General features: G+C 35.3%; 7 protein-coding genes, 1 long non-coding RNA gene and 1 pseudogene across 10 annotated transcripts; 4 read left to right on the top strand and 5 right to left on the bottom strand.

The window, feature by feature from the left end:
* Positions 1 to 533: 533 nt before the first annotated feature.
* Positions 534 to 3971, bottom strand: VIM2 (Zinc finger (C3HC4-type RING finger) family protein). The gene is made up of 9 exons (NM_105276.4): positions 3358 to 3971; positions 2283 to 2818; positions 2062 to 2187; positions 1822 to 1921; positions 1667 to 1731; positions 1479 to 1581; positions 1262 to 1391; positions 967 to 1181; positions 534 to 871 (listed from the first exon to the last, which is right to left on the bottom strand). The coding sequence occupies exons 1-9, from the start codon at positions 3778 to 3780 to the stop codon at positions 698 to 700; spliced, it is 1872 nt and encodes a 623-aa protein (NP_176779.2). The 5' UTR covers positions 3781 to 3971; the 3' UTR covers positions 534 to 697.
* Positions 3972 to 4519: 548 nt separating this feature from the next.
* AT1G66045 (reverse transcriptase-like protein) lies at positions 4520 to 5045 on the bottom strand (the record flags this gene model as incomplete). Its single annotated transcript, NM_148630.1, has 2 exons — positions 4520 to 4686; positions 4778 to 5045. The coding sequence occupies 2 exons, from the start codon at positions 5043 to 5045 to the stop codon at positions 4520 to 4522; spliced, it is 435 nt and encodes a 144-aa protein (NP_683471.1).
* A 1508-nt stretch (positions 5046 to 6553) lies between these two features.
* VIM4 (Zinc finger (C3HC4-type RING finger) family protein) lies at positions 6554 to 9574 on the top strand. Its single transcript, NM_105275.2, has 9 exons — positions 6554 to 7055; positions 7377 to 7912; positions 8008 to 8133; positions 8274 to 8373; positions 8464 to 8528; positions 8614 to 8716; positions 8804 to 8933; positions 9014 to 9228; positions 9324 to 9574. The coding sequence occupies exons 1-9, from the start codon at positions 6633 to 6635 to the stop codon at positions 9492 to 9494; spliced, it is 1869 nt and encodes a 622-aa protein (NP_176778.1). The 5' UTR covers positions 6554 to 6632; the 3' UTR covers positions 9495 to 9574.
* An 11-nt stretch (positions 9575 to 9585) lies between these two features.
* Positions 9586 to 10195, bottom strand: CYP96A14P. Its single transcript, NM_105274.2, has one exon. The coding sequence runs from the start codon at positions 10163 to 10165 to the stop codon at positions 9662 to 9664; it is 504 nt and encodes a 167-aa protein (NP_176777.1). The 5' UTR covers positions 10166 to 10195; the 3' UTR covers positions 9586 to 9661.
* A 2933-nt stretch (positions 10196 to 13128) lies between these two features.
* Positions 13129 to 15770, bottom strand: AT1G66020 (Terpenoid cyclases/Protein prenyltransferases superfamily protein). Of its 2 annotated transcripts, NM_105273.3 has the most exons (7): positions 15505 to 15770; positions 15151 to 15427; positions 14680 to 15058; positions 14360 to 14581; positions 14138 to 14279; positions 13704 to 13952; positions 13129 to 13610 (listed from the first exon to the last, which is right to left on the bottom strand). In NM_105273.3, the coding sequence occupies exons 1-7, from the start codon at positions 15736 to 15738 to the stop codon at positions 13317 to 13319; spliced, it is 1797 nt and encodes a 598-aa protein (NP_176776.1). In that variant the 5' UTR covers positions 15739 to 15770; the 3' UTR covers positions 13129 to 13316. The 2 variants fall into 2 exon arrangements, with proteins under 2 accessions (NP_176776.1, NP_001321005.1); NM_001334232.1 differs by having other exon boundaries at positions 13704 to 14279.
* Positions 15771 to 16308: 538 nt separating this feature from the next.
* Positions 16309 to 16552, top strand: AT1G08807. The gene has a single exon (NR_139502.1). It is a non-coding gene; the product is annotated as an other RNA (long non-coding RNA).
* Positions 16553 to 17258: 706 nt separating this feature from the next.
* Positions 17259 to 17616, top strand: AT1G66010 (annotated as a pseudogene). Its single transcript has one exon.
* A 259-nt stretch (positions 17617 to 17875) lies between these two features.
* AT1G66000 (hypothetical protein (DUF577)) lies at positions 17876 to 18970 on the bottom strand (the record flags this gene model as incomplete). Its single annotated transcript, NM_105272.2, has 1 exon — positions 17876 to 18970. One exon carries the CDS (start codon positions 18968 to 18970, stop codon positions 18023 to 18025), a length of 948 nt encoding a protein of 315 aa, NP_176775.1. The 3' UTR covers positions 17876 to 18022.
* Positions 18971 to 19842: 872 nt separating this feature from the next.
* On the top strand, positions 19843 to 21711 carry AT1G65990 (type 2 peroxiredoxin-related / thiol specific antioxidant / mal allergen family protein; the record flags this gene model as incomplete). Its single annotated transcript, NM_105271.1, has 3 exons — positions 19843 to 19997; positions 20097 to 20176; positions 20285 to 21711. 3 exons carry the CDS (start codon positions 19843 to 19845, stop codon positions 21709 to 21711), a joined length of 1662 nt encoding a protein of 553 aa, NP_176774.1.
* Between the last annotated feature and the right edge of the window lie 1985 nt (positions 21712 to 23696).

Genomic DNA, 23696 nt, shown 5'->3' with positions numbered 1-23696 from the left:
TCTTTTACGATTGGTCATTTACTAATCATGAGCAAATAGTCACATTTTTCTTTTCCTTTTCCTTTTGAGTTCACATTTTTCATTTACTAATAAAAAAGTCTTTTCCTTTTGAGTTCACATTTTTGAAAGTCTTGACACCATTCAAATGTATAGAGTATATACTATGAATGAGAATGTTGTGATATATTGAGAAAGAAGCTAAGCTCTCTTATATACAAGTTCTTACAAAGTAATTAATATTCTTTACAATCAATGAGAGAGATTAGTGGGATTGATTGAAGAAAGTAATCATATGGATGGATTGATATGATTCTCTGTTATATAGAATCTTAAATATGTTTCACTATGTACTCTCTAAGATATTTCATCCACTTTGGTAACTATCTTTTAATAAGAATCTTCTAAAACTTCAAGAAGATTCATTTAAAGATTCCAGTAATGGTGTGTATAGTAAAATCTCTGTAATATCAGAACAATGACAGTTCATTAACTTCTCGATAATATTAGTTTATAGAGAATTTGTTGTGGTCACTCTCACTGACCACGAAATTTTAGAGTAATATGTTGTAGTAATGTTGAATCAATATCTAACGGGAAAAAAAGATTCGAGCAATTTCTGATAAGTTTTAAAATAAAAATGATAAGTCGCAATGCACTTCACAGAAAGGAAGTTTGTTTGGAAAAACTAAAGAGCTCCTTAAGCTGAGAGACTTGTACCACCAACAGAGTTTTTATCCATCTTAATCTTCTTAGTTGGAGGTTCGGATTCTTCTTCTCCTTCTTCTTCAGAAATGTTTGATGACTCCGCAACTTCAGCCTCTTCCTCACTCTTCTTAAAATTCTCTATTATCTCCATCATCTCTCTGTTCACCTGTTTTATTGGACATTTGTGATTAGCCAAAGTTAATCACAACAAAACTGGGAAGAACTAGAATGTAAGAAGAAGAGTTGGTTTCTGTTTTTTACCTGCGGGTTTTGGAGAAACTCGGAGAGATCGGTTGTGCAGCAAGGGCAGGTCATGATGTTTTTCTTTGCACGTAGTTTACGCACGCCATTGCTTCTGTCTCTCAGTTGAGTTATCCCAGCAAACTTCGCTTCTAAGCATGCTTTGCAGAAGTTGTGTGCACAAGGTGTCGTCACTGGAAGACTCAGCACTTTCCGACAGATTTGGCAACTGAATTCTGTGTCAAATAAAACAAAAAAAAAACAGTTATAAATTGTGCTATATACAGTAATAACACAAGTGATAATGGACGTTTACCTTTCAGAAGTCTGGCCTTCATAGCATTATTTCCTTTTTTTGCTCTCTTATTCTTCTTCCTCTCCTCAGTATCCAAAGCCATTCTGCTAACAGGTGGAGACTTCATCCACTTCCAACGACCCTCAGCTTCCTGATGAGGGAAAAGTTACAAAATAATGAACCAACCGAAGAATATTCGATATCTGCTCTGGTCATATAAAAGAGAGACTTTACTAACATCGAAACCCCATGATGGACTCTCCTTTCTCACAAACAGGTCAGTAGCATTCTCCAGCTCTGGAACATCAGGCAAAGGTCTTGGACGATCGCCATGCTCATCACTGCAATATATAATTAAAAAAATTCATGAGCCATCAAATAGCAAATACATATAAGACACTTTCCGGGAAAAAACAAAGATCAAACCTGGTCCATGGAGCTGGCTCATTGTCACATCTAACAAACAGGTAACGACACATCTTATGCAAACCCTACAGAAACAGAAGAGTGTACGTCAGGAACAAAACAATCCAGCTCTGCACAAAAGAAACAAAATAGGAATGTTAGCTATATATTCAAACCTGTACGCCAACATTACTCCAGCACTTTTCAATTCTGTAGACCCCATCGTATCTCACTCCTTCCGCAGGGGCATATGCAGAACGCTTCTCCTTCCAAGACCTGAAGATTGAAGAGTCAGGATAACTATCTACTCAGAGTATATCAATGAATAAAGATAATCTGTTCTTATTCACATAAAGTTGAAGAGAGTCTGCAGAAAGTGAGAAAGATATAGGAACTTTGCACAAAGAAATGCTAACCTTACAACTCGGACAGGATAGCCCATTTTGCAACTAAGTCTTAGAGCTTCATTCATGTTTTTAAACGCCTGGTCAGAAGACTGTATCTTGTTAACTCTTTTGTTTCCACTGAGATCCCTTCCACCACTGCAACACACATTCACACATATTAAGATAAATTGGAAAAAGGCTACTTCAATAAGAAGGGAAACAGGTGACAAATATAATGTAAAAAATCAAACCTTCCTGTGTAGAGAAACCATTCACCATGATCCTCATCATCGTCATAACCTCCAGAGAGGGCCACAGACTGAGCTCCAACCGCTGCTTGCCCGGCAATGCCAGCAACATGCGGGAAATGAACTCCCCACTGCCTACACTCTTGCCTGTCCTCCCAAGATTCTCCAACCAAAACACCTTGGTTTCTAGTGACATCATTCGCAGCTGGTATGGGACCAAAATGATCACGAGGTATTGTCACAAAAAACTTACCGCTAGCAGCATTAGCTTTCCCAGTTTTTACTGCCCGCTCGGTAGTAAATGCTTTGTCAGGACGGTCTTGGTTGCGGATAATATGATGAACCTTGGCCGCAGTTGCCTCACCAGAACATTTGGTAACATTTGCTAAACGAATAGCAGAAACTAGAGCTAAGTTGATGCGAGGATTTTTCGCCACATGTCTCGGAATTTTGCTTCGGCATATCATACAAGTTAGCTTCCCTTGACCTACTGCCCATTTCTCGAAACATTTCAAACAGAAATTGTGCCCACACGGTGTCTACAAAACACAAAAGAACAATACATCCATTAGTCTGCTACTTGAATACACTAATCATCATTATCAAGTATACAAATAAACTAGCGATTCTACTACACTTATGTGTACTCATCACAAGATTAAACAAGGCATTAACACAGACCACAAGCATAAGACTGGTTGCAAATAAGCCATTAGTGTGCTACTTCAAATATTAATCATCCTTATCAACAACAAACACATAAATTAGCGATTCTACTACAGTTATGTGTACTAATCACAAGATTTAACAAGTCATTAGCACAGATCACAAGCATAAATTCGTGATTCTACTACTATTATCAACACTAATCACAAGATCTAACAAGTACTTAACACATCACAAGCATAAATTAGCGATTCTAGTAGAGTTTATGTGTATTAATCACAAAATCTAACAAGTCATTAACACAAGTCACAAGCATAAATTAGCGATTTAGTAGGGCTTATGTGTATTGATCACAAGATCTAACAAGATATTAACACAAGTCACAAGCATAAATTAGCGAGTGAAAACTAACCGTAACAGGTCTCTCTGGCAATTGAATGCAAATAGAACAAAAGATTTCTAACTTCTTCTTTTCTTCATCATCGACACCATCGTCACCACCACCACTCATCAGTCTCTGCCTCTTTTTGGCTTTCTCAGCTTCGGTCAAAGTCACATCAGCCTGAATCGCACGGATCGCAGTAACGAGAACTGAACCGGAAGATTCAGGTCCGGAGATTCCGGTACCCGGAGCGGCGGAGGGAACAACAACGCCGGAGCAATCGGGACACTCCCAGTCTCCAGTGGAAGAAGCGAGTGATTCAGGAAGGAGACACGACACGTGCCATGGAGTGACACAGGTGCCACACGTGAGAGTCTCTTCTGACGGAGGATTCACCTGGCACCGCATACATACACCGTCTCCGTCGCAAGGAAGCTGAGTTTGAATCGCCATTGTTGAAACGAGTGAGTGAGAGAGAGATTTAGAGAGAAAATGGTGTTGTCGAGATTTGTGAGAGATTTAGGCTAAATAAGTAGAGGAAGGCGAAAAGTGAAGAGGCGGGTTTTGAAATTTTGGGAAGACGAATTCAAAATGATTTGTAAAAATCCTTCAAAAAAAGAAAAAAATCTCACAAAGAGATAAGAATTTGTGGATTGTGACAAATGGCAACTAATATATTTAATTTTCCTTAAAAGCTGCTTTTGGGTCAACATTTTCTTATTACCTTCTTTATCATATTTATTAATTTATGTAAATGTAAATGAGAAAGACGTGATTTAAGAAGAAAACAAAACAAGAGTAATAATTAGATTTTGTGAAAAGTAACTGTATATTAATTTTGTATTATATTGGCAATTGTTTGTTGAAATTTTATAAATATATTAAATACTTCAAAAATTTGCTACCAAAATTTCAATGATTTGTATGAAATAATTAATAGTACATTGTCAAATCATATTGAAAAATAATTAATTTGGTGGTAATATCAAAAAATTAAATTATTATAAGTTTATAACACACGTGTTAGTTAATCGGCAATTTATCTAAAAAAATCTAGTTATACATTACCGTTATATACGGACACAAATATTTGTATTTAAAAGTTTCTTTCAGCCAATTATCTTTTTTTTCTTAAGATAAAACATTACAAATAGTTCAGTACAGTCATTCATAAACCTAAGGATTAAGAAATTCAAGATGCAGTATAAAGAGATTCTTTTAATCTAGCTTCCTTCGATAGGGCATCAGCTAAATGGTTTGCATTCCGACGAATGAATTTGAAACGAAAATAGCTTGGAGCTAATGCCTTGATGTCTTCTAAGTAGCTTTGAATCTCTGCTTGACCAAGAGATGAGTGACCTTACTTTTTAAGCCTTTTCCAAATATTGGTAAAGATGGATGGAGTCAACACAGAATGTAACTTGGCGGTAATTTAGGCGTTTTAGCTGACCTACAGCTTCAACTGAAGCTTTATCTTCTGTTTCAATAACTGAGTCGATATGCTCTATGGAGGAAGAACTCTTGAGAAGACATCGGCCATGCACTTCAGTTAGAATCCAACTAATACCCGCTTTGCTGTTTTCGTCAATCCATGAGGCATCTACATAACAATACAAAGTAGAGTTGGAGCTAGGAACTTCCAATGAGGTTGTATTAACTGGTTCCTTCTTTATTCTCTGCTTTGGTGACTGATTGATCATTATAATCATTACGAGCATTTTGCCACAAAGAGAAATTCATAAGAGATTGGTTTCAGATAGTGGCCATCGTTTATTATTAAAGAACAGGTCATTACATGCTTTCCAAACTCTCCAGTCAATGAATGGAAAAAGATGCACATGGTGCTCAAGCGTTTTCTTAATGTTAAGCATGTCATGAACGATACACGCCAGAGAGAGATGGTGTCGTAACTGACCTGGGTGGATATAGAAGGGGGACAGCTCCCAAATTTCTCTTGCTATGCGGCAGTGAAAGAGAAGGTGAATGACATATTCTGCTTCTTCACCACAGAAGATACAGTTTCTTAAAATTTTGATATGCCTTCGAGCAATATTATCTTCAACTAGCAAAGTATTGTGTAAGATTTTTTTTTTACCAAAAATGCTTTATTTTGGGAGGAACGTTCAAAGCCCAAATATGTTTGTATACTTTTTACTGTATACATTTATTAAGTAAAGAAACCAACTACAAATACAATTCAAATTTGAGAAACTTTTATGTTCACTAAACCACCACCACTAGTGTACTATAAAAATAGTAAGTAATAGGATCATTAATTAACATGTATGGTTTAGTTTAAACAATTTTTGATCTTGCTACAAAACCAATTATTATTTTGAATATGATTTGATGATGTATTGTCTAAATGTATCATATTAAATTCAAAATCCATGTGTCAGAGGCTATAATAAACGAGCATTTTATAAGGTAAATTTATTTCCAATATAAACATCTGAAATTTGATGTATCTTAAGTTTATAAATTTTATCAGTATGTAACAAAAATAAATAACTAATACTATAAATATACCCCCTATGTTTAATTGTCGTTCTGGCAATAAAATTTTGTTTAATCATAGTTATGGTTTTAGATTTTCAATGTAAATATTGGTAAATATTTCAGTTATATGTTCATCGTTTAATATTTTAACCAATAAAAAATTTTAAAAATATATTAATTAAGGATAAAATAAATAAATAATTGTTTTTTAATTACTGTACAAAAACTTTAAACGACAATTATCTCGTTCAAAACAGAGGGAGTATTAACCAATAAATAACTATTGACCAACACATGCGATATAACTCTAAATTTTATAGATAAATGTGTCATATAATTATTGTCATAAAACTAATCACATATTGTTTAATATAACTTGACAGCATACTACTATTACTTATTTTAGTAAACCTCAAAAATAAAATATGTTCGTTTTAAATATATACATTTTTGAAATTTAAAAAACCAATTACAAATTTAATTTAAATTTGAGAAACATTTATTTTCCAATAAACCACCACTAATCACGTCTTTATCATTTACATTTTGCAATAAATTCGTCATATATTTGACCCAAAACAATTAAGGAAAAATAAAATATATTAGCTGCCATTCTGTCACGACTCACGATCTTATCGAGACTGTGAGATTTTTTTCTTTATTTAATTCGTTTTGAAACTTTTTAAATACGCTCTCGTTTTTTTTTCTTCCCCAACAAATTTCAAAACACGCCTCTTCATTTTTCCCCTTCCTCTTCTCATCTCTCGATAACACCTCTCTCTCTATCTCTCACACTCGTTTCAACAATGGCGATTCAAACTCAGCTTCCTTGCGACGGAGACGGTGTATGTATGCGGTGCCAGGTGACACCTCCGTCAGAAGAGACTCTCACGTGTGGCACCTGTGTCACTCCATGGCACGTGTCGTGTCTCCTTCCTGAATCACTCGCTTCTTCCACTGGAGATTGGGAGTGTCCCGATTGCTCCGGCGTTGTCGTTCCCTCCGCCGCTCCGGGTACCGGAATCTCCGGACCTGAATCTTCCGGTTCAGTTCTCGTTGCTGCGATCCGTGCGATTCAGGCTGATGTGACTTTGACCGAAGCTGAGAAAGCCAAAAAGAGGCAGAGACTGATGAGTGGTGGTGGTGACGATGGTGTCGATGATGAAGAAAAGAAGAAGTTAGAAATCTTTTGTTCTATTTGCATTCAATTGCCAGAGAGACCTGTCACGGTTCGTTTTCACTCGCTAATTTATGCTTGTGACTTGTGTTAATGACTTGTTAGATCTTGTGATCAATACACATAAGCCCTACTAAATCGCTAATTTATGCTTGTGACTTGTGTTAATGACGTGTTATATCTTGTGATTATTGTTAATAATAGTAGTAGAATCGCGAATTTATGCTTGTGGTCTGTGTTAATGCCTTGTTTAATCTTGTGATGAGTACACATAAGTGTAGTAGAATCGCTAGTTTATTTGTATACTTGATAATGATGATTAGTGTATTCAAGTAGCAGACTAATGGATGTATTGTTCTTTTGTGTTTTGTAGACACCGTGTGGGCACAATTTCTGTTTGAAATGTTTCGAGAAATGGGCAGTAGGTCAAGGGAAGCTAACTTGTATGATATGCCGAAGCAAAATTCCGAGACATGTGGCGAAAAATCCTCGCATCAACTTAGCTCTAGTTTCTGCTATTCGTTTAGCAAATGTTACCAAATGTTCTGGTGAGGCAACTGCGGCCAAGGTTCATCATATTATCCGCAACCAAGACCGTCCTGACAAAGCATTTACTACCGAGCGGGCAGTAAAAACTGGGAAAGCTAATGCTGCTAGCGGTAAGTTTTTTGTGACAATACCTCGTGATCATTTTGGTCCCATACCAGCTGCGAATGATGTCACTAGAAACCAAGGTGTTTTGGTTGGAGAATCTTGGGAGGACAGGCAAGAGTGTAGGCAGTGGGGAGTTCATTTCCCGCATGTTGCTGGCATTGCCGGGCAAGCAGCGGTTGGAGCTCAGTCTGTGGCCCTCTCTGGAGGTTATGACGATGATGAGGATCATGGTGAATGGTTTCTCTACACAGGAAGGTTTGATTTTTTACATTATATTTGTCACCTGTTTCCCTTCTTATTGAAGTAGCCTTTTTCCAATTTATCTTAATATGTGTGAATGTGTGTTGCAGTGGTGGAAGGGATCTCAGTGGAAACAAAAGAGTTAACAAGATACAGTCTTCTGACCAGGCGTTTAAAAACATGAATGAAGCTCTAAGACTTAGTTGCAAAATGGGCTATCCTGTCCGAGTTGTAAGGTTAGCATTTCTTTGTGCAAAGTTCCTATATCTTTCTCACTTTCTGCAGACTCTCTTCAACTTTATGTGAATAAGAACAGATTATCTTTATTCATTGATATACTCTGAGTAGATAGTTATCCTGACTCTTCAATCTTCAGGTCTTGGAAGGAGAAGCGTTCTGCATATGCCCCTGCGGAAGGAGTGAGATACGATGGGGTCTACAGAATTGAAAAGTGCTGGAGTAATGTTGGCGTACAGGTTTGAATATATAGCTAACATTCCTATTTTGTTTCTTTTGTGCAGAGCTGGATTGTTTTGTTCCTGACGTACACTCTTCTGTTTCTGTAGGGTTTGCATAAGATGTGTCGTTACCTGTTTGTTAGATGTGACAATGAGCCAGCTCCATGGACCAGGTTTGATCTTTGTTTTTTCCCGGAAAGTGTCTTATATGTATTTGCTATTTGATGGCTCATGAATTTTTTTAATTATATATTGCAGTGATGAGCATGGCGATCGTCCAAGACCTTTGCCTGATGTTCCAGAGCTGGAGAATGCTACTGACCTGTTTGTGAGAAAGGAGAGTCCATCATGGGGTTTCGATGTTAGTAAAGTCTCTCTTTTATATGACCAGAGCAGATATCGAATATTCTTCGGTTGGTTCATTATTTTGTAACTTTTCCCTCATCAGGAAGCTGAGGGTCGTTGGAAGTGGATGAAGTCTCCACCTGTTAGCAGAATGGCTTTGGATACTGAGGAGAGGAAGAAGAATAAGAGAGCAAAAAAAGGAAATAATGCTATGAAGGCCAGACTTCTGAAAGGTAAACGTCCATTATCACTTGTGTTATTACTGTATATAGCACAATTTATAACTGTTTTTTTTTTGTTTTATTTGACACAGAATTCAGTTGCCAAATCTGTCGGAAAGTGCTGAGTCTTCCAGTGACGACACCTTGTGCACACAACTTCTGCAAAGCATGCTTAGAAGCGAAGTTTGCTGGGATAACTCAACTGAGAGACAGAAGCAATGGCGTGCGTAAACTACGTGCAAAGAAAAACATCATGACCTGCCCTTGCTGCACAACCGATCTCTCCGAGTTTCTCCAAAACCCGCAGGTAAAAAACAGAAACCAACTCTTCTTCTTACATTCTAGTTCTTCCTAGTTTTGTTGTGATTAACTTTGGCTAATCACAAATGTCCAATAAAACAGGTGAACAGAGAAATGATGGAGATAATAGAGAATTTTAAGAAGAGTGAGGAAGAGGCTGAAGTTGCGGAGTCATCAAACATTTCTGAAGAAGAAGAAGAAGAATCCGAACCTCCAACTAAGAAGATTAAGATGGATAACAACTCTGTTGGTGATACAAGTCTCTCAGCTTAAGGAGCTCTTTAGTTTTTCCAAACAAACTTCCTTTCTTTTTTTGGTAATATTCCGCAAACGTCTGAAGTTATGCATTGCGACTTATCATTTTTATTTTAAAACTTATCAGAAATTGTTCGATTCTTTTTTTCCGTTAGATATAAATTCAATATTACTACATTAGTATATTACTTTAAATTTTCGTGGTCATTGAAAAGAGGCACAAGCCCGAGTTTGAGCTTGCTTCTTGTGGTACTTGTTGAAAATTTCTGGTACTTTTGATGGTTGAATATAACTTGTGTTGCCTTCTTTAAATTCCTCCATAGCTCTGAGTCCGAGTTGATGATGCCGTCTCCAAAAGGTCCAAAGATTTCTCGCAACTCAGGACCACGGTAATAAATATGATTAATATTAACTGAATCAGCCGTGGCCAAAATATCTATTCCAGCGAACCATGGCCCTTTGAAGTGAAAAGTCAAGTTGGAATTCTCGAGAAGGTCGACGCTGAAGTCATATATGCGGGGGAGTCTCATAAGTGCACCGGGAGACATACCAAGAACCGGCCAGTTCCATAGGCCGCTTTGGGATATCTTAATGAGTATGTAACTATAGGGTTTCTTGATGAGGAAGTAATAGAAAATGAGAAAGCAAACGAAAGCTATGAATGCTTCAATTAACCCTATTAAAGCCATGAGTGGGGTTTTGTGTACAAAAGGAGAAGAAGAAGGAACTCGATTATATACACATCAACCGGAAGAATTTTTAAGCATATTGTTTCATTACATTTAAAGTCCAGAGAGGAATCTTTGGATTCACACTAAAAATATGTTTGTTCTTTCATAACGTATTCTAGAGTTCAATAGCGTTTAAGTTTTCCTGTTCAGTTCTCGTCTCCTACAAACAAGGATCACATGATCCAGTGCAAAGTAACTTGTTTCAAAGGTTTTTGGATGAAAAAACAAAATAGATTCTCCAGAGATTGAGCTTAAATTATACATCATCAAGAGCTAAATGTATGGCTTGTATAAGAAGTTAAAGTTATTAGCTTGATGGTCAGGGTACACATCTCAACATGAGCTAAACGTGTGTAGTCGTGTCTCTAACCGCATATACATATTCTAGGCTACAAAGAAGAGAGAGACTTCAGCTTCCTTGGACTTATTCTCTTCACCAGCTAAGGAAGCTCAAGGGGAATCAATGAAACTAAATAGGTTAATTTTTTAGATGTAAAACCTATGAAACTAATCAGCTATATTATGGTTATATTATGACTTTGGTTAAATTTGGATGTAACCTTAGACTTGGATAAATTTAGTGATGTTATGCAAGTTTTAAAAGCTTTAAAATTTTGTTTCTTTTTTTTATCAGTTTGAAAGTCTAAAAAGGTTACGTTTGATTGTAAGTGAAAGTAATAAAAAATAACTAATTGAGTACTGATTGCTGAAGCAAGAAAAGAATAATTAAACGAACATTATTCTTATAGTGAAACCATCATCAAAGAGAAGCCCATTATGGGTTTGGGTCTCACATGATCCTCAAGTCCGAAGTAGTTTGAAATATGCGAAATTTATTTCTCAAGGCCTTAAACCACTTGAGGTATGTTTATATTCTGTCTCACTCGTTTCTTCCTTTTAATTTGGCTATAAGTCATGACATGTTAAAATCGTATTTTCGTTTTATGCTTCAGAAAGTTATCACTATATTACCCTACTCAAAACAAATAAACAATCATGAGACTTTCAGTGACCAACAAGATGTTAAAGATGTTATAGTTACAAAATCATATTGCACTGCTGATATACTAACTTTGTCTCATAGTCTAATGCTTTGTTTTATTGTCGTCGGAGTATCAAGTATCAACTCGTAGAAAGCTGCATGTTGTATGTTGTGTGTGTGTCATGGTGTGGAAATTTGCACACACACACACCAAAAGAAAAACATACAACATACAACATGCAGCATGTTGTAACGCCAATAACCAATCTCAATCTAGATCTAACATATGCTCATCTCAAGAATCGAGACACAACTAGTAGTTATTTATGTTTTTATGATCATGAACTCAGTGCTATATATGAAATGTTATCTACCGCTCATCGTGGTCAGAAGATTAAACATAGAGATAAAGACAATTGACTCCACACGTCAAGTGACGTAAGCACCAACATTGTAAGCTTGTAACTAAGTTGTTCCCATGTTCTAAAAATAAAATATATTTGAACCTTTCAGTGCAAACATTCTTAAAACAAAGGAGTGTTTTTGAGTGTTTTGCCACTAACCTTAGATGATTAATTTTTGCGACCATGTTGGAAATAACTCGCAAAACATATTATAATTTACTAGTTAGGACTTAGCAGACTAAACAACGATTTAGAGCCTCCATAATTTTTATGATTTGAAGGCCACATCTGTTTTGGTTTTATAAGGCATTTGAGTAATATGCATTTGTACATGCCGAAAAGGCATTTGAAAATTGTTGGGGTAAAAAAACCCACTTTCCCTACATAGCATGATTCACATTTACCAAATATTACTTTATAAATATACTAATTTTTGTCCCATAGTCTAATGTGCTTTATTAGTGTGGTTGGTGATCATTCATTGTGGAATGCATGTTGTTAACGAAAAACAAAGAATGATTGATCGACAGTCCCCACCAAATTTAATGACAAAACCTTAAACCACACTAAGTAAGGATGTCTTTTAGAAATCAAAAACATTGAAACTGTAAGATCTCTAACCACACCAAGTTTCAAAATTGTTTGATAATTTGAATAATTTTTGTTTAATCGAAAACTCAGTTCTCCCCATCTTCTTCACCACTATCATAATGAAGTTTATCACCTGCATCAGTTGTACGTATTATGCTTTTAATCGTAATTTAGAGTCGTTTCTCTAGTTTGGTTTCATGCATTGGTTTTTAGCTAGTCTTAAGTTACTAAGTCTTTTGCTTTAAATTGTTGCCATGTCTTTGTTTTTATGTACCTATGGCGATATTTTGATATTTGTAAGCAAAATGAGAGAAGATGTGAATAACATAGTGCAAGAAGTATGGAGCCAAAAATTTCATGAGTGTCCTTAATTAATCAAGGAAAATTTGTTTAAGTCTAAAAATGTTAATGAGATTGAGAAAGAAACTTGTCATATCTAGCAAGCACATGCGGTCTCAAGCAGAAGAGGTATGTCGTCAAATATTCACGGTATTCTCGGCCGCCTTTTTGTGCGGTTCTTTCATCATTACCCTAGTAGTAACACTACTGACCAAATTCGATCAAAGATTCAAGGTCAATCATATGTTCATCTTGAATTAAGATTAAGACAAGTGGTAATAAAGTTTTGGTCATGAACTTACTATTACTCCTTCAGGTCTATACATCACTCCACAAAAAAAGACAGTGTCCTTCTCTAAAGAATTAAGCATAGATATAAAAACAATTAATTTCACACGTCAAGTGAGGTAAGCACAAACATTGCAACTAAATTGTTCCTTTGTTCTTGAAATATAATTTATTTGAAGCTTTGAGTGCAAATAATCTTAAAACAAAAGAGCATATATAGAGTTTTGTCACTAACCTTAGATGATTATTGTAGTATGATAATGTATTAAAATGTTATAATTTAGTGTATCCATTTTCATTGGACACCCCTGAATTCACTTAATCAAAAACATCATGATCAACCAACATTATAATAACATACACATCAAGTTTTTCATTACTTTTAAAAAAGCATTATACAATCTAATTCTAGACAGTAGAAACCAAACACATGATCTGGTAAGAGTAAACAAGAGAAAAATGTCATAGTGGTGAATTAAACACTCTACAACATATTTCAAAGTCTTCAAAGACCGATACGATCGACAAACAGAGAAGTCATATACTCCTTGATCTTTCCTTGGGGATAGGTAAATCCTTCATATCCATTGTAGGTGATGAAGATCATACGTGCAAGATCAAAGGTTGCTTTAAGAACGCAATGTCGCACACCCACCGTTGTCAGGAACTCTTCATTTAATATCTTATCAGCCTCTACGATGATTTTGTTAAGCTCCCCAAAAGCTTCTTGTTTAGTAACTCCATATTGCTTCATATAACAATTTACTGCATTCGTGACATATCCTCTACTCATGTCATCCTAGCCAATAAATGTATAATAAATATGTACGTTAGATAGAACAAGAAAGTAGAAACATACCCCAGATGTGAAGAAATGATTTAATAGTTGTACCTCAAAACCAGTTATATCATTCTTAAGACGACATCTGGCACATAAAGTTTGGATGAATTTAGGTCTGGACTTTAGCCATTCATAATCTTCTTTTGTAGCCTTCTGTTCCATACACATGAATATACCTGCCAAAGTCGAACACACTGAGATCTCCTCCTCACCAACTTCCATGTACTCCTCAAAGCTAGGCACATGGACAGCGTGTGCCCATTTGGCAAGATCAAAGTTGCCTTTGGTAACTGTCTTAAACTGCATACTCAAAAGTATAGAACCATATTACGTGTACAAACTTTTTATTTTTCAAAATCGTTTTTCTATACCATAAGTTTCTTCTTTACAAAAAATATATACTTTTGATAAGCTCTTCTACAAAATATTAGTCCAACGAGTTCAATTGATTAATCATAATTACAGAGAAGAGTTTGATTGGTTACCTCTTCTATAGTGGCTTTCACAGTGTAAGATCTTCCTTCTGGCTCAAGTTCTTTTTGAAACACTTCGAAAGTTTTCAATATAAAATTCAACACGATTTTTAAATAATCTGGTTGTTTATCCATGGCATCATTAGGAGCCCACCTATACATCATCATCATTTTCATCATGACCACCACTACTATCATGCATGCACTATCGTTATTTATTTAAAACTTAGCTACCTTTCCAAGCTGTTGGCAAGGCTTATAGCCTCAGGAAGAGACGCGTATCTGTCGAATGTGTCATCTAGAATCGCTAAACAAGTGAAGTACTGAGTCAACATAATCCTCTCATATGAGTGTTGAGGTGTATATATCACTGCTAGCACATAGAAATAATTTACGACAATATTGTCTCTAAAATAAGGTGGCAACTTAGATGCAAACTCTAGCTCCTTGTACCATCTAGCAACCAAAGATATTGATATGTAGTTAAATATAATTTTCATTAAATGATTGGAAGTTAAGCCATAGAGAAACTAGTAAATAAAGAGATTAAATACTTTGTAACGATTTTGAGATCTTGAATGTATTGGAGCTGTAGTAACTTGAAACTGAGCTTAGCAAACTTCAGCAAAATCTCGTCATGGTCTTTTTCCTGTTCATAGAATGGGATGTATTCCACTGGGACTAATATCTCCATGTTCCAATGCTGAGGTACACTGAGAACATTTTGTATGTGCACTGAGAGATGAGGCGGGCACGTCCCACATGCCGCTAATGACTCCAAGTGGCTCGATGTAAAGCTTAATGCTTCTTGTAAAATATAGTCTTTCGTTGTCCCCAAATGCGCAGCTTCATACAAGCTCAACATACCTTTGGCATATCCGGTAAGGGATTCTTTGAAGTTTCCATTGCTCCCTTTGAATCTTCTGAATACATCTATTGATTAGAATGGATCAATTTATTATACAAAGAAATTCGAGAGATAAGAAAGAAAAAAAAAAACTTGTTGCTAGCTAGAGATCCTTTACCGGAAGATATGTAGTGACCGTATCTCCTAAAAGCCCAGAAGATGATGGAAACTGTGCACAAATCATCTTCATCCTCCATCATCTCCTCTATCTTTCCGAAACCATCTCTTAGAGTCTCATAGATCTCTTCCTCAAAATGATGTGCAAGGCCAAGGCTCACCAACATATATATCATAAGGATTCTCTTCTTTGTCGAGTCAATGCCTTGGGAAGACATGATTGTGTTTTTCACTTTCGGCTTTAGTGCATCGATCTCATTCCTAAGCGCATCCATTTCCTAAATTCAAAGTAAGATATGTAAACACACTTAAGCTTCTATACATCTACAAACACCAAATATATATATGGACTCACCGAGACATCGACGACAAACGAGTGGAAGTAGTGAGTCCATTCGGAAGTTGGTAACTTCTTGAACTTGCGAATACTCTCTTGATCATCACCCTTTAAAGTATTAGTGGCCTTTAAACGAAGATGATTTAAAGACGTACCGGAAAATGTGGTAAGGGGAAAGCCATAGAGTTTCCTTAAAGGAAATGAATTGGTACGAAAATGAAGAGAAATTTGAGATCCAAATTTGGCTTCCATTTTTTGGTCCACTACAAAATGATACTGAATCCATATTCACCGTCAAATTTATAACACATATATCGGTCCTGGGTATTTTATACGATATGTAATATTTTTATATAATAAGACTTTGTTCATCAAGACGTACGTTGGTAATCTTGTATCATTAATAAAGATAAATACTCCCTCTGTCCCATAAAGATAAATTTTCTAGGAAAAATATTTGTCCTACAAAGATAGAAGTTTTATATTTCCAAGCAAATTTTAAAATTGTTTTCCCGTTTTACCTTTACTAAATAATTAGATAAATATTTATTATTATTTTTAAAGTATATTAAGAGGTTAAAATTGTCTTTATACAATATTTCTTAAAAAATGTGAAATTTCTAAAAAATTCATCTTAGACGGAGGGAGTATCTCATTATCATTAATGCTACCTAATATTTTGCATGGTTATTGATTGATAACTTTCAATGTTAAGATTGTTACAAATCTTAAAAGAAAAACTTCTCACGTTTTTTCAAATAACTTTTTCTCATTCTTTTACAATGGAGAAAAAGTGATATTTTTCATCCTCTTCGCTGGCATCTCTCACGACATCGGTACAATCTTCACTCTTTTTTCTCAGGTCTTCTCCTCCTCATGCGGAAGAAAAACAAACATTATACGCCTTAGTATTAACAGATTTTAAGAGTCATTTTTAGTACCGTGTCTTGAGTTTTTTTTGTCGAGAACTAATTACTTTTTACGATGGTTTGATTCTTTACAGATTTTTGGACCTGTTGGAGTAAAAAAGGAATTTAAGAGTAGAAGTGGAGAAGAATGCATCAAGATAATAAATGATTGAAGATCAATACCCACCTGTTAGATATTTGTACCGGTTGGTACCAAAGTATGAAACCGATCGGTTTGCGTTTGAACCGATCGGTTTGGCGTTTATAAAAATTGTTTTTCTAAAGTTTTAGGGCCCGACTCGATGAATAGAAATACCTTATGATTTGTAGCCACAAAGGCATAACTTATGTTTATTTAATTTACATGTTATATTATTTATGAGATTGTTCTAATAATTCTCTATCTTTGATTGTTCTTCATGCTTTAGTTGAATTAGGCCAATTTGACTACTACTCTGTAATCAAATTCATCAAAAGTGGGGTTGAATAGGTGGATCTATCAATATATGGGCAAAGTTTCCTTAGTCAACAAACAATTTGATGTTATTGTGCTTTGTGAATTGATAGAATTAGAATTTTAAGGCTTGTGAATTTCTTGAAAAAAGCGATAATTTCTTAGGTAATATATTTCATAGTTAATTATTAAGTGCGAGAGCAGGATAATTAGATATGAGTAATTCAAATCGAAGAAGAAATCTTAATGCTTCCCATAATTAATTTACAAGTTTAAATCTTTATGGGAAGCATTAAGATTTAATTATATTTAATTTTTAATTAAATAATTAAATATGAATTCCCTAATAATTTTCCTAAACTTTTTTCTGTTTAATTCTATTTAATTTAATTATGCATTGAAATTAGAGACATTTCTTCTTCTCTTGCACTTTTACTTCGGTAATCTAGGATACGCTTGCTATAGGATTGTTTAACCGGGGGTATACAAGCGATTGATCTCAGCTCATCAATACAGTCTCAGCCTCGCGAAGCGATCATGTTGAGAGGTTCTCCATGAAATATTTATTTCAAGCCACAGTTTATACTGTTTGGAGGGAAAGAAACGGAATGCGTCATAAGCAGTGAATTGATAAGCAAATACGAAATCAGGATCGACGATACGACGCTAGCTATCATGGTTGGCTCCAAAATCAAGTTTAATCACAAGAAATCTCAAAAAATTTATGTTTTTCAATTTGTTTGTATCAAACACATAACACTATTTGTAAAAACGTTAGTTTTTCTTTAAATCTAATTTAACATTATTTAAAAAAAATAATTTAATTATGCAAATTAAAACGAGTTCATATAACTATTTCTTTTGTTCTACTCATTATAATTCTATAAAGTTTATTGTGTGTTTGATTAATCTTTGTAGATTCTAACTCTAAATGTTACTGCCTAAAACCGAAAAGTTAAAAGATGTAAAAGCCTAGAGGAGTGAAACACTGAATGACGTACGGTACATCACATCGACGACTTACGATGAAGGGTTTGTGTTTTCGTCCGCCCTTAAGAATTTGTTTACTTGTGCAGGAAGCATCCAGAATGTAAACACCCAAACTACACAAATCAAAATCAAAACCAAAACCAAAACATTCCCGCTGACAATCTTCGTCACCATTATCAATCTCTTAAGCATATTCAAGCATCTTCTTCTTCACAACTATCTTAATCCTCTGCAACACATTCTTTGTTGTCTCCTCAGTGACAATCGCCTCAACCCTTTGAATCAAACCCAAAACGAATCTGAACTCTGTAGTACAATACCACCATAATTGTTCCACTACAGCGATTTCAACATCCCTAAGAGCTTTCCCAAGAAACCCTAATTCCATTCCTCTCTTCACCGATTTCAACATCTCATTCGCAAGATTCTCCACCAAATCAACACGTGTCGTCTCCAACAAGTGAACAGCCGCACAGAAACCACCCACAAACGCTAAACCCCACTGGCCCGAACTATCTTCCTCGTTGTCACCTAAACGTTTCAAGATCGCTGGAAGAAGATTCTCCATGAGAGGAATCAAAAACTCCTCTCCATCCAAAGGCATCGACAAGCTCTTGAACACGGAAACCACTTTCACAAACTCTGATTCCGCTTTAGACGAGATAAACTCACGCAGGTCATACCACGTTTCTTCCTGAATGGTGAATATCTCGAAAGCGACACGGTTCACGAGCATTGAAAGAATCTTTAAACTGGTGTCCGAGACAACTTGTTCTTCAAGGCATGATATGAGTATAGGCGAGAGTATGTGAACCACTGCTAAATTCAAGGAGGCTTCTTCTATGATGAAGATAACGTGGAGACATCTCATCGCACCCTCTCTGATCTCGTATGGGACGCGTGGCTCTTTCGAGGAGTAGACACGCATGAGCTTGAGGGAGAAGCATCCCGGGTAATTGGCGACGCAGAAACAAAAGAACTTGATGTCTTTATCTTCTGGATTCTCCGGTGGCTTTGTGAGGGCGGCGATGAATTCCACCGTCGGTTCAATGTGAGGATTTGCAAGAAGCTTGAAGGCGGATTTGGTGAAGTCTTGGGAGGTTGGTTGCTTCGGCGACTTCTGATTATCCATGGGAAGGTAACAGAAAGTTCCGGGAGATCAATAGAGTCTATAAAACGGTTGAAGAAAGAAAAGTATATAACTGCTTTATATATAGATAGATAATGATTCTTATATAGATAGATAATGATTCTTCTGATTATCCAAACGCACGATTTGTTAAACTCTTTTTTTAATTCTTATATAGATAGATAATGATTCGTAAGTTTTAATTTTTCTGTTAGAATTTTTTTTAGAGTTTAATCTTCTACTAATTAGTTGCCAAAAAAAAAAAAAAAGGTATTAAAATATTCTTAGTTTTAAAAAAACATAAATCATAAATCATAAATCCTAGATACATTTAAATGACAACTAAAATTAAAAGAAACTTTCAATTACAAATATATACTACCATTAATTGAAAATTTCTTTTCTTTAAATTTATAAAAAAAGAAGCTTATCTGTTCTTTGTTTAATTAGTTGTCATCTGTTGCAAGCCAACAATAAGATGAAGTGTATTATCAAATTTGATGAATATATAAAATATATTTCAAAAACAGCATATTTCTTTTTTACAATTTATTAAATATATTTCAAAAACAGCATATTTAAATTCTCCACCCCTCCCAAAAATAATTAAATTACCATCAAATATTTTAGAAAATTTCATTAAAATTACTACAAAATTAATAAGGTTTTCTAAAGAAGACTAAAATCAAATTGATTTTATTTCTTGAAAGATTTTATCTTTTATATATATATATATATATATATATATATATATACAGAGATTTTATATTTTTACATAATAATATATTCATAGAAAATACTCTCAAGCCCTAATTGGCTAATTTCATTTTCCCTCAAAGTCCAAAACTCTTCAAATCTCTTTGCTTCTCAGCCTCATGGCTCCAATTGATGTCGGAGATTTTGTACCTGACGGAAGTATCTCTTTCTTCGATGACGATGATCAACTTCAGACTGTCTCCGTTCACTCTCTCGCCGCCGGTAAGAAAGTCATACTCTTTGGTGTCCCCGGTGCTTTCCCTCCTACATGCAGGTACAAAGTTTCAAAACGTTTTCTGATTTATCCTTAAAATTATTTTTATAAGATGTGGGTTTTGGATTTGAGAATTGTGTTTTCTTGTTATGAGGTTAGCATGAACCATGTGAATGGATTCATTGAGAAAGCAGAGGAGCTCAAATCAAATGGTGTTGATGAGATCATTTGCTTAAGTGGTAACTATGAATTGATATGTTTTTGATCTCTATGATGAGTTTGTGTATACTTCTGAAATCTGATCAAAACGTTTAATTGTATTGACGCAATGGTTTGATTGGTTGCAGGGGATGACCCATTTATGATTACGGCATGCTCTGAGAACAAGCATGTTAAGTTTGTAGAAGATGGGTCAGGAGAATACATACAACTTTTGGGACTTGAGCTTGAAGTCAAAGACAAGGGTCTTGGTGTTAGGTCAAGGGGATTTGCTCTGTTACTTGATAACCTCAAGGTGATTGTAGTCAATGTTGGATCTGGTGGTGATTGTTCCTTGTTTCAACTTATGAAGATGACGACGACGACGATGTCAAATCTTCCAACGGATTTGTTAGAGGAAATTATCTCTAGAGTTCCTCGGAAATATATGAGAGCAGTGCGATTAACTTGCAAAAGGTGGAACGGTATGTTCAAAAGCCAGAGCTTTACGAAGATGCACATTGGCAAAGAAGAAGCAGCAACAAGGGAACTAAGGCAGACTCGGATGATAGTGATGATGGATTACAATGTTTATTTAATGGGCATTGCAGTCAATGAAATTCCATCCATAGAGACTCTAGGTAAACTTACTTGCCTAGACGATTCAGAACAGGTCAAGATATCTCAAGTCTTTTGTTGTGAGGGTTTATTGTTATGCATCTTGAAAGATGATGATACTAAGATTGTGGTTTGGAATCCGTATTTGGGGCAAACAAGGTGGATCCAAACAAGATTGATTTGCTGCGTTAGTGGATGGAAGAAGTACGCTCTCGGATACGGAAATAATAGTGAAAACAGATCTTGTCGTAGCCCCAAAATCTTGAGGGTTACAGATAATTTCAACATTTTCAGCGAAAACATACCTCTCCAGTATGAAATCTATGATTTTGATTCTGATGTATGGACTACTCTTGATGTGTCTCCACACTGGTTTATAATGTCTGAACGTGGCCTTTCTCTCAAGGGAAACACTTACTGGGGCGCTAAAGAACGGCACGCATACGGATCCATTGATCATATAATCTGTTTTGATTTTACAAGAGAGAGATTTGGACCGCTTCTACCTCTGCCATTTAGTGCTTGGGGTGCACAGTTTGCGTCACTATCTTCGGTTAGAGAAGATAAAATCACTGCTTTATTTCAGAATTGCCGAGCATATAAGCTTGAGCTATGGATTACGACTAAGATTGATGTCAACAATGCGACGTGGAGCAAATTCTTCACAATGGATACACCATACCTTCACGAAATTCTTTCATTAAAGACTTTCTTCATTGACGAGGAAAATAAAATTGTTGTGGTTTCTAATAAAGAAAGAGACACTAAAGGCGACCTAACGCACGACAGTATTGACATCATTAATGGAGAGGCTAGATGCTTGTGGAAATTGGGGCTTGGAAAACCGGCAGACAAAAACTGTTGGCCACTTGTGTGCCCTTATGTTCCAAGTGTAGTGCAAATCAAGCAACATAAAGGAGGCAAAACGAAAGAACAGAGCGATTATAAAAGGCATTGATATGATCTACATGGTAAACGAATCAATCAAGAGGAGGTGGCAAAAGGAGAAAGCGAGAGTTGGTTAGTTTCAATTGACAAAGTCTAGTTTATATGTCCTTTGTTTTCTTTTAGCAACATTAATTTGTTTCTTCTCATCTCTTATTCAATATGAACAAGATTTTAGGATTTTTTTTGTTTTTTTTTAATTGTTACGAAATGGAGGGTGATCAAAGATTTAAGTACAAATTATATACAACCTGTAGCATTCTCTTCATCATCTTCATCCTTCTGGTCAATTTCACAGTTGCATTTACATATTTTCCAACTATCATCTGAAGACCATATGGTGGTGGAGATTGCTCGTCTGTGGTGGATCAACTGGATTGCTAATGTGCGCTTTTTGCTTGTACTACGGGTATGCGTGGAACGACTAATCGGGGTAAATGCAAATCTTGTTCTTCTTTGGATACATGGTTTGCATTTCCTATGGTTTCTTACTCATGCTTGGAACCATTTGATTTGGTTCTTCTCTTCTCCATAAAATGTGAATAAGCAGTGATTATTATTTTTTAATTACCCTCCCACTACTCAATTTCTCAACAGATTTGATATGACTGATTTTTTTTTTTTCATTTATGTATGATTATTTTAAAATGTGTTTGTAAAGAAATGTTATGCTTATATATTATTATTACTATAGAAAGTTAGATGTTGCTTAATTTTGTGGTTTTTTGTCATGGTACCAAAACATTCTTGGTCCTCTAGCCTTGTTGTCTACTTTTTTGAACAAAGCATCAGAGAGTTTTCACGAAGAGAATTATCTTGAAAAAAAGAAAAAAGAGAGAATTATCTTTGATTATTGTTTGGGACTATATGTTGTAGTCAAAGTCTCATTTTGGTTAAGGCGACAGTTAGAGAAACCGATGGTGAAGCTACGGTTCAAAGAAACCGTAGTATACTATTTTTCCTTATTCTTGAGTTCACTAAACCTGAGGTATCAATTCCCAAAATTGACCATTAATAGCAGACTCCAATGTTAACAAACTTCAAGCATTTGAAAAGGACCATTAATCTACTAAAAAATGGCACCACAGTGACTGTTTTTGGTCATATTGGTCTTAATAAAATCCGAACAACAAAGATGAGTACTCCGTATGTTTTTCATATTGGTTCTAGTTCCAACCACATAAAACTTAGACTTCTTTAAGGAACTACACAAAAAAAACATACTTTTCCAATCCAGAACTACAATATTTTAAAATCGATCGGCAACCGCTTGGTGTTTAGATTTTGAGGTTTTTGTTAAATCTAGTCTAAAACGCGTTTTAAATTTAAAATTAAATTAAGCCAACTTCGTAACTAATGCCCAACCCGAAAGATAAACCCGAAGTGAATCTCAACACGATATCTAAACAATGACACGAAATCGAAATCCTTTGTTTGAAACAAAAGCTTTTCAGCTCGAAATTTAAACCCTGGCCTGAAAGCTTGGGTATTGAGAAACATGAAAGTATAATTTTGGTTGGTTATCTATTATAGTATTATTATTAGTTAAGTAAATAGTCTTATTTATCGATTACTAATGTTTTAGCAATAGTAGTATGACCTGGCCACACACAAAAAAACGCACGATGGGTGTTTTTCTTCTTCTAACTAGTCAACGGTATTAAGTATTAACTTGATGCTGTGAGCCTGCGAGCACGAATCCATATATAAATATATATATATATATATATATATATAATTAAAAGTCCAGAAGAGTTAATGTAAGGAAGCTACGTTCCAACTACTTCATTTACTTTTTTTTTTTTCTTAAAACTACTTCATTATCTAATTAGCTCATGAAGAAAATTATTGAAAATGGTCATCATTAATTGTCATTAAAGTCGTGTTCACATTCTCATTTCCTTTCGCAACACAAAGGGTATGATTACCTTGTTGGATAACCTCTTTAGCACAACTTTATATTTTTTTATTCAATATTTACCTCTGTTCAGTTGATGT

Source organism: Arabidopsis thaliana (assembly GCF_000001735.4).
Source record: "Arabidopsis thaliana chromosome 1 sequence".
NCBI classification, from domain to species: domain Eukaryota; kingdom Viridiplantae; phylum Streptophyta; class Magnoliopsida; order Brassicales; family Brassicaceae; genus Arabidopsis; species Arabidopsis thaliana.
Note: the sequence above shows the minus strand (reverse complement) of the source record. Positions and strands in the feature narration are given on the sequence as shown.

Coding starts and splice junctions, on each gene's coding strand:
- CYP96A14P (NM_105274.2), bottom strand. CDS start 10,165: ATGGCTTTAATAGGGTTAATTGAAGCATTCATAGCTTTCGTTTGCTTT.
- AT1G66020 (NM_105273.3), bottom strand. CDS start 15,738: ATGGAAGCCAAATTTGGATCTCAAATTTCTCTTCATTTTCGTACCAAT. Junction 15,428..15,504: donor CGTTTGTCGTCGATGTCTCG/GTGAGTCCATAT, acceptor CTTTGAATTTAG/GAAATGGATGCGCTTAGGAA. Junction 14,280..14,359: donor CTTGCCAACAGCTTGGAAAG/GTAGCTAAGTTT, acceptor GATGATGTATAG/GTGGGCTCCTAATGATGCCA.
- VIM2 (NM_105276.4), bottom strand. CDS start 3,780: ATGGCGATTCAAACTCAGCTTCCTTGCGACGGAGACGGTGTATGTATG. Junction 1,732..1,821: donor GGAGTAATGTTGGCGTACAG/GTTTGAATATAT, acceptor CTGTTTCTGTAG/GGTTTGCATAAGATGTGTCG. Junction 1,182..1,261: donor GAAGGCCAGACTTCTGAAAG/GTAAACGTCCAT, acceptor TATTTGACACAG/AATTCAGTTGCCAAATCTGT.
- VIM4 (NM_105275.2), top strand. CDS start 6,633: ATGGCGATTCAAACTCAGCTTCCTTGCGACGGAGACGGTGTATGTATG. Junction 8,717..8,803: donor GTCCATCATGGGGTTTCGAT/GTTAGTAAAGTC, acceptor TTCCCTCATCAG/GAAGCTGAGGGTCGTTGGAA. Junction 9,229..9,323: donor AGTTTCTCCAAAACCCGCAG/GTAAAAAACAGA, acceptor CCAATAAAACAG/GTGAACAGAGAAATGATGGA.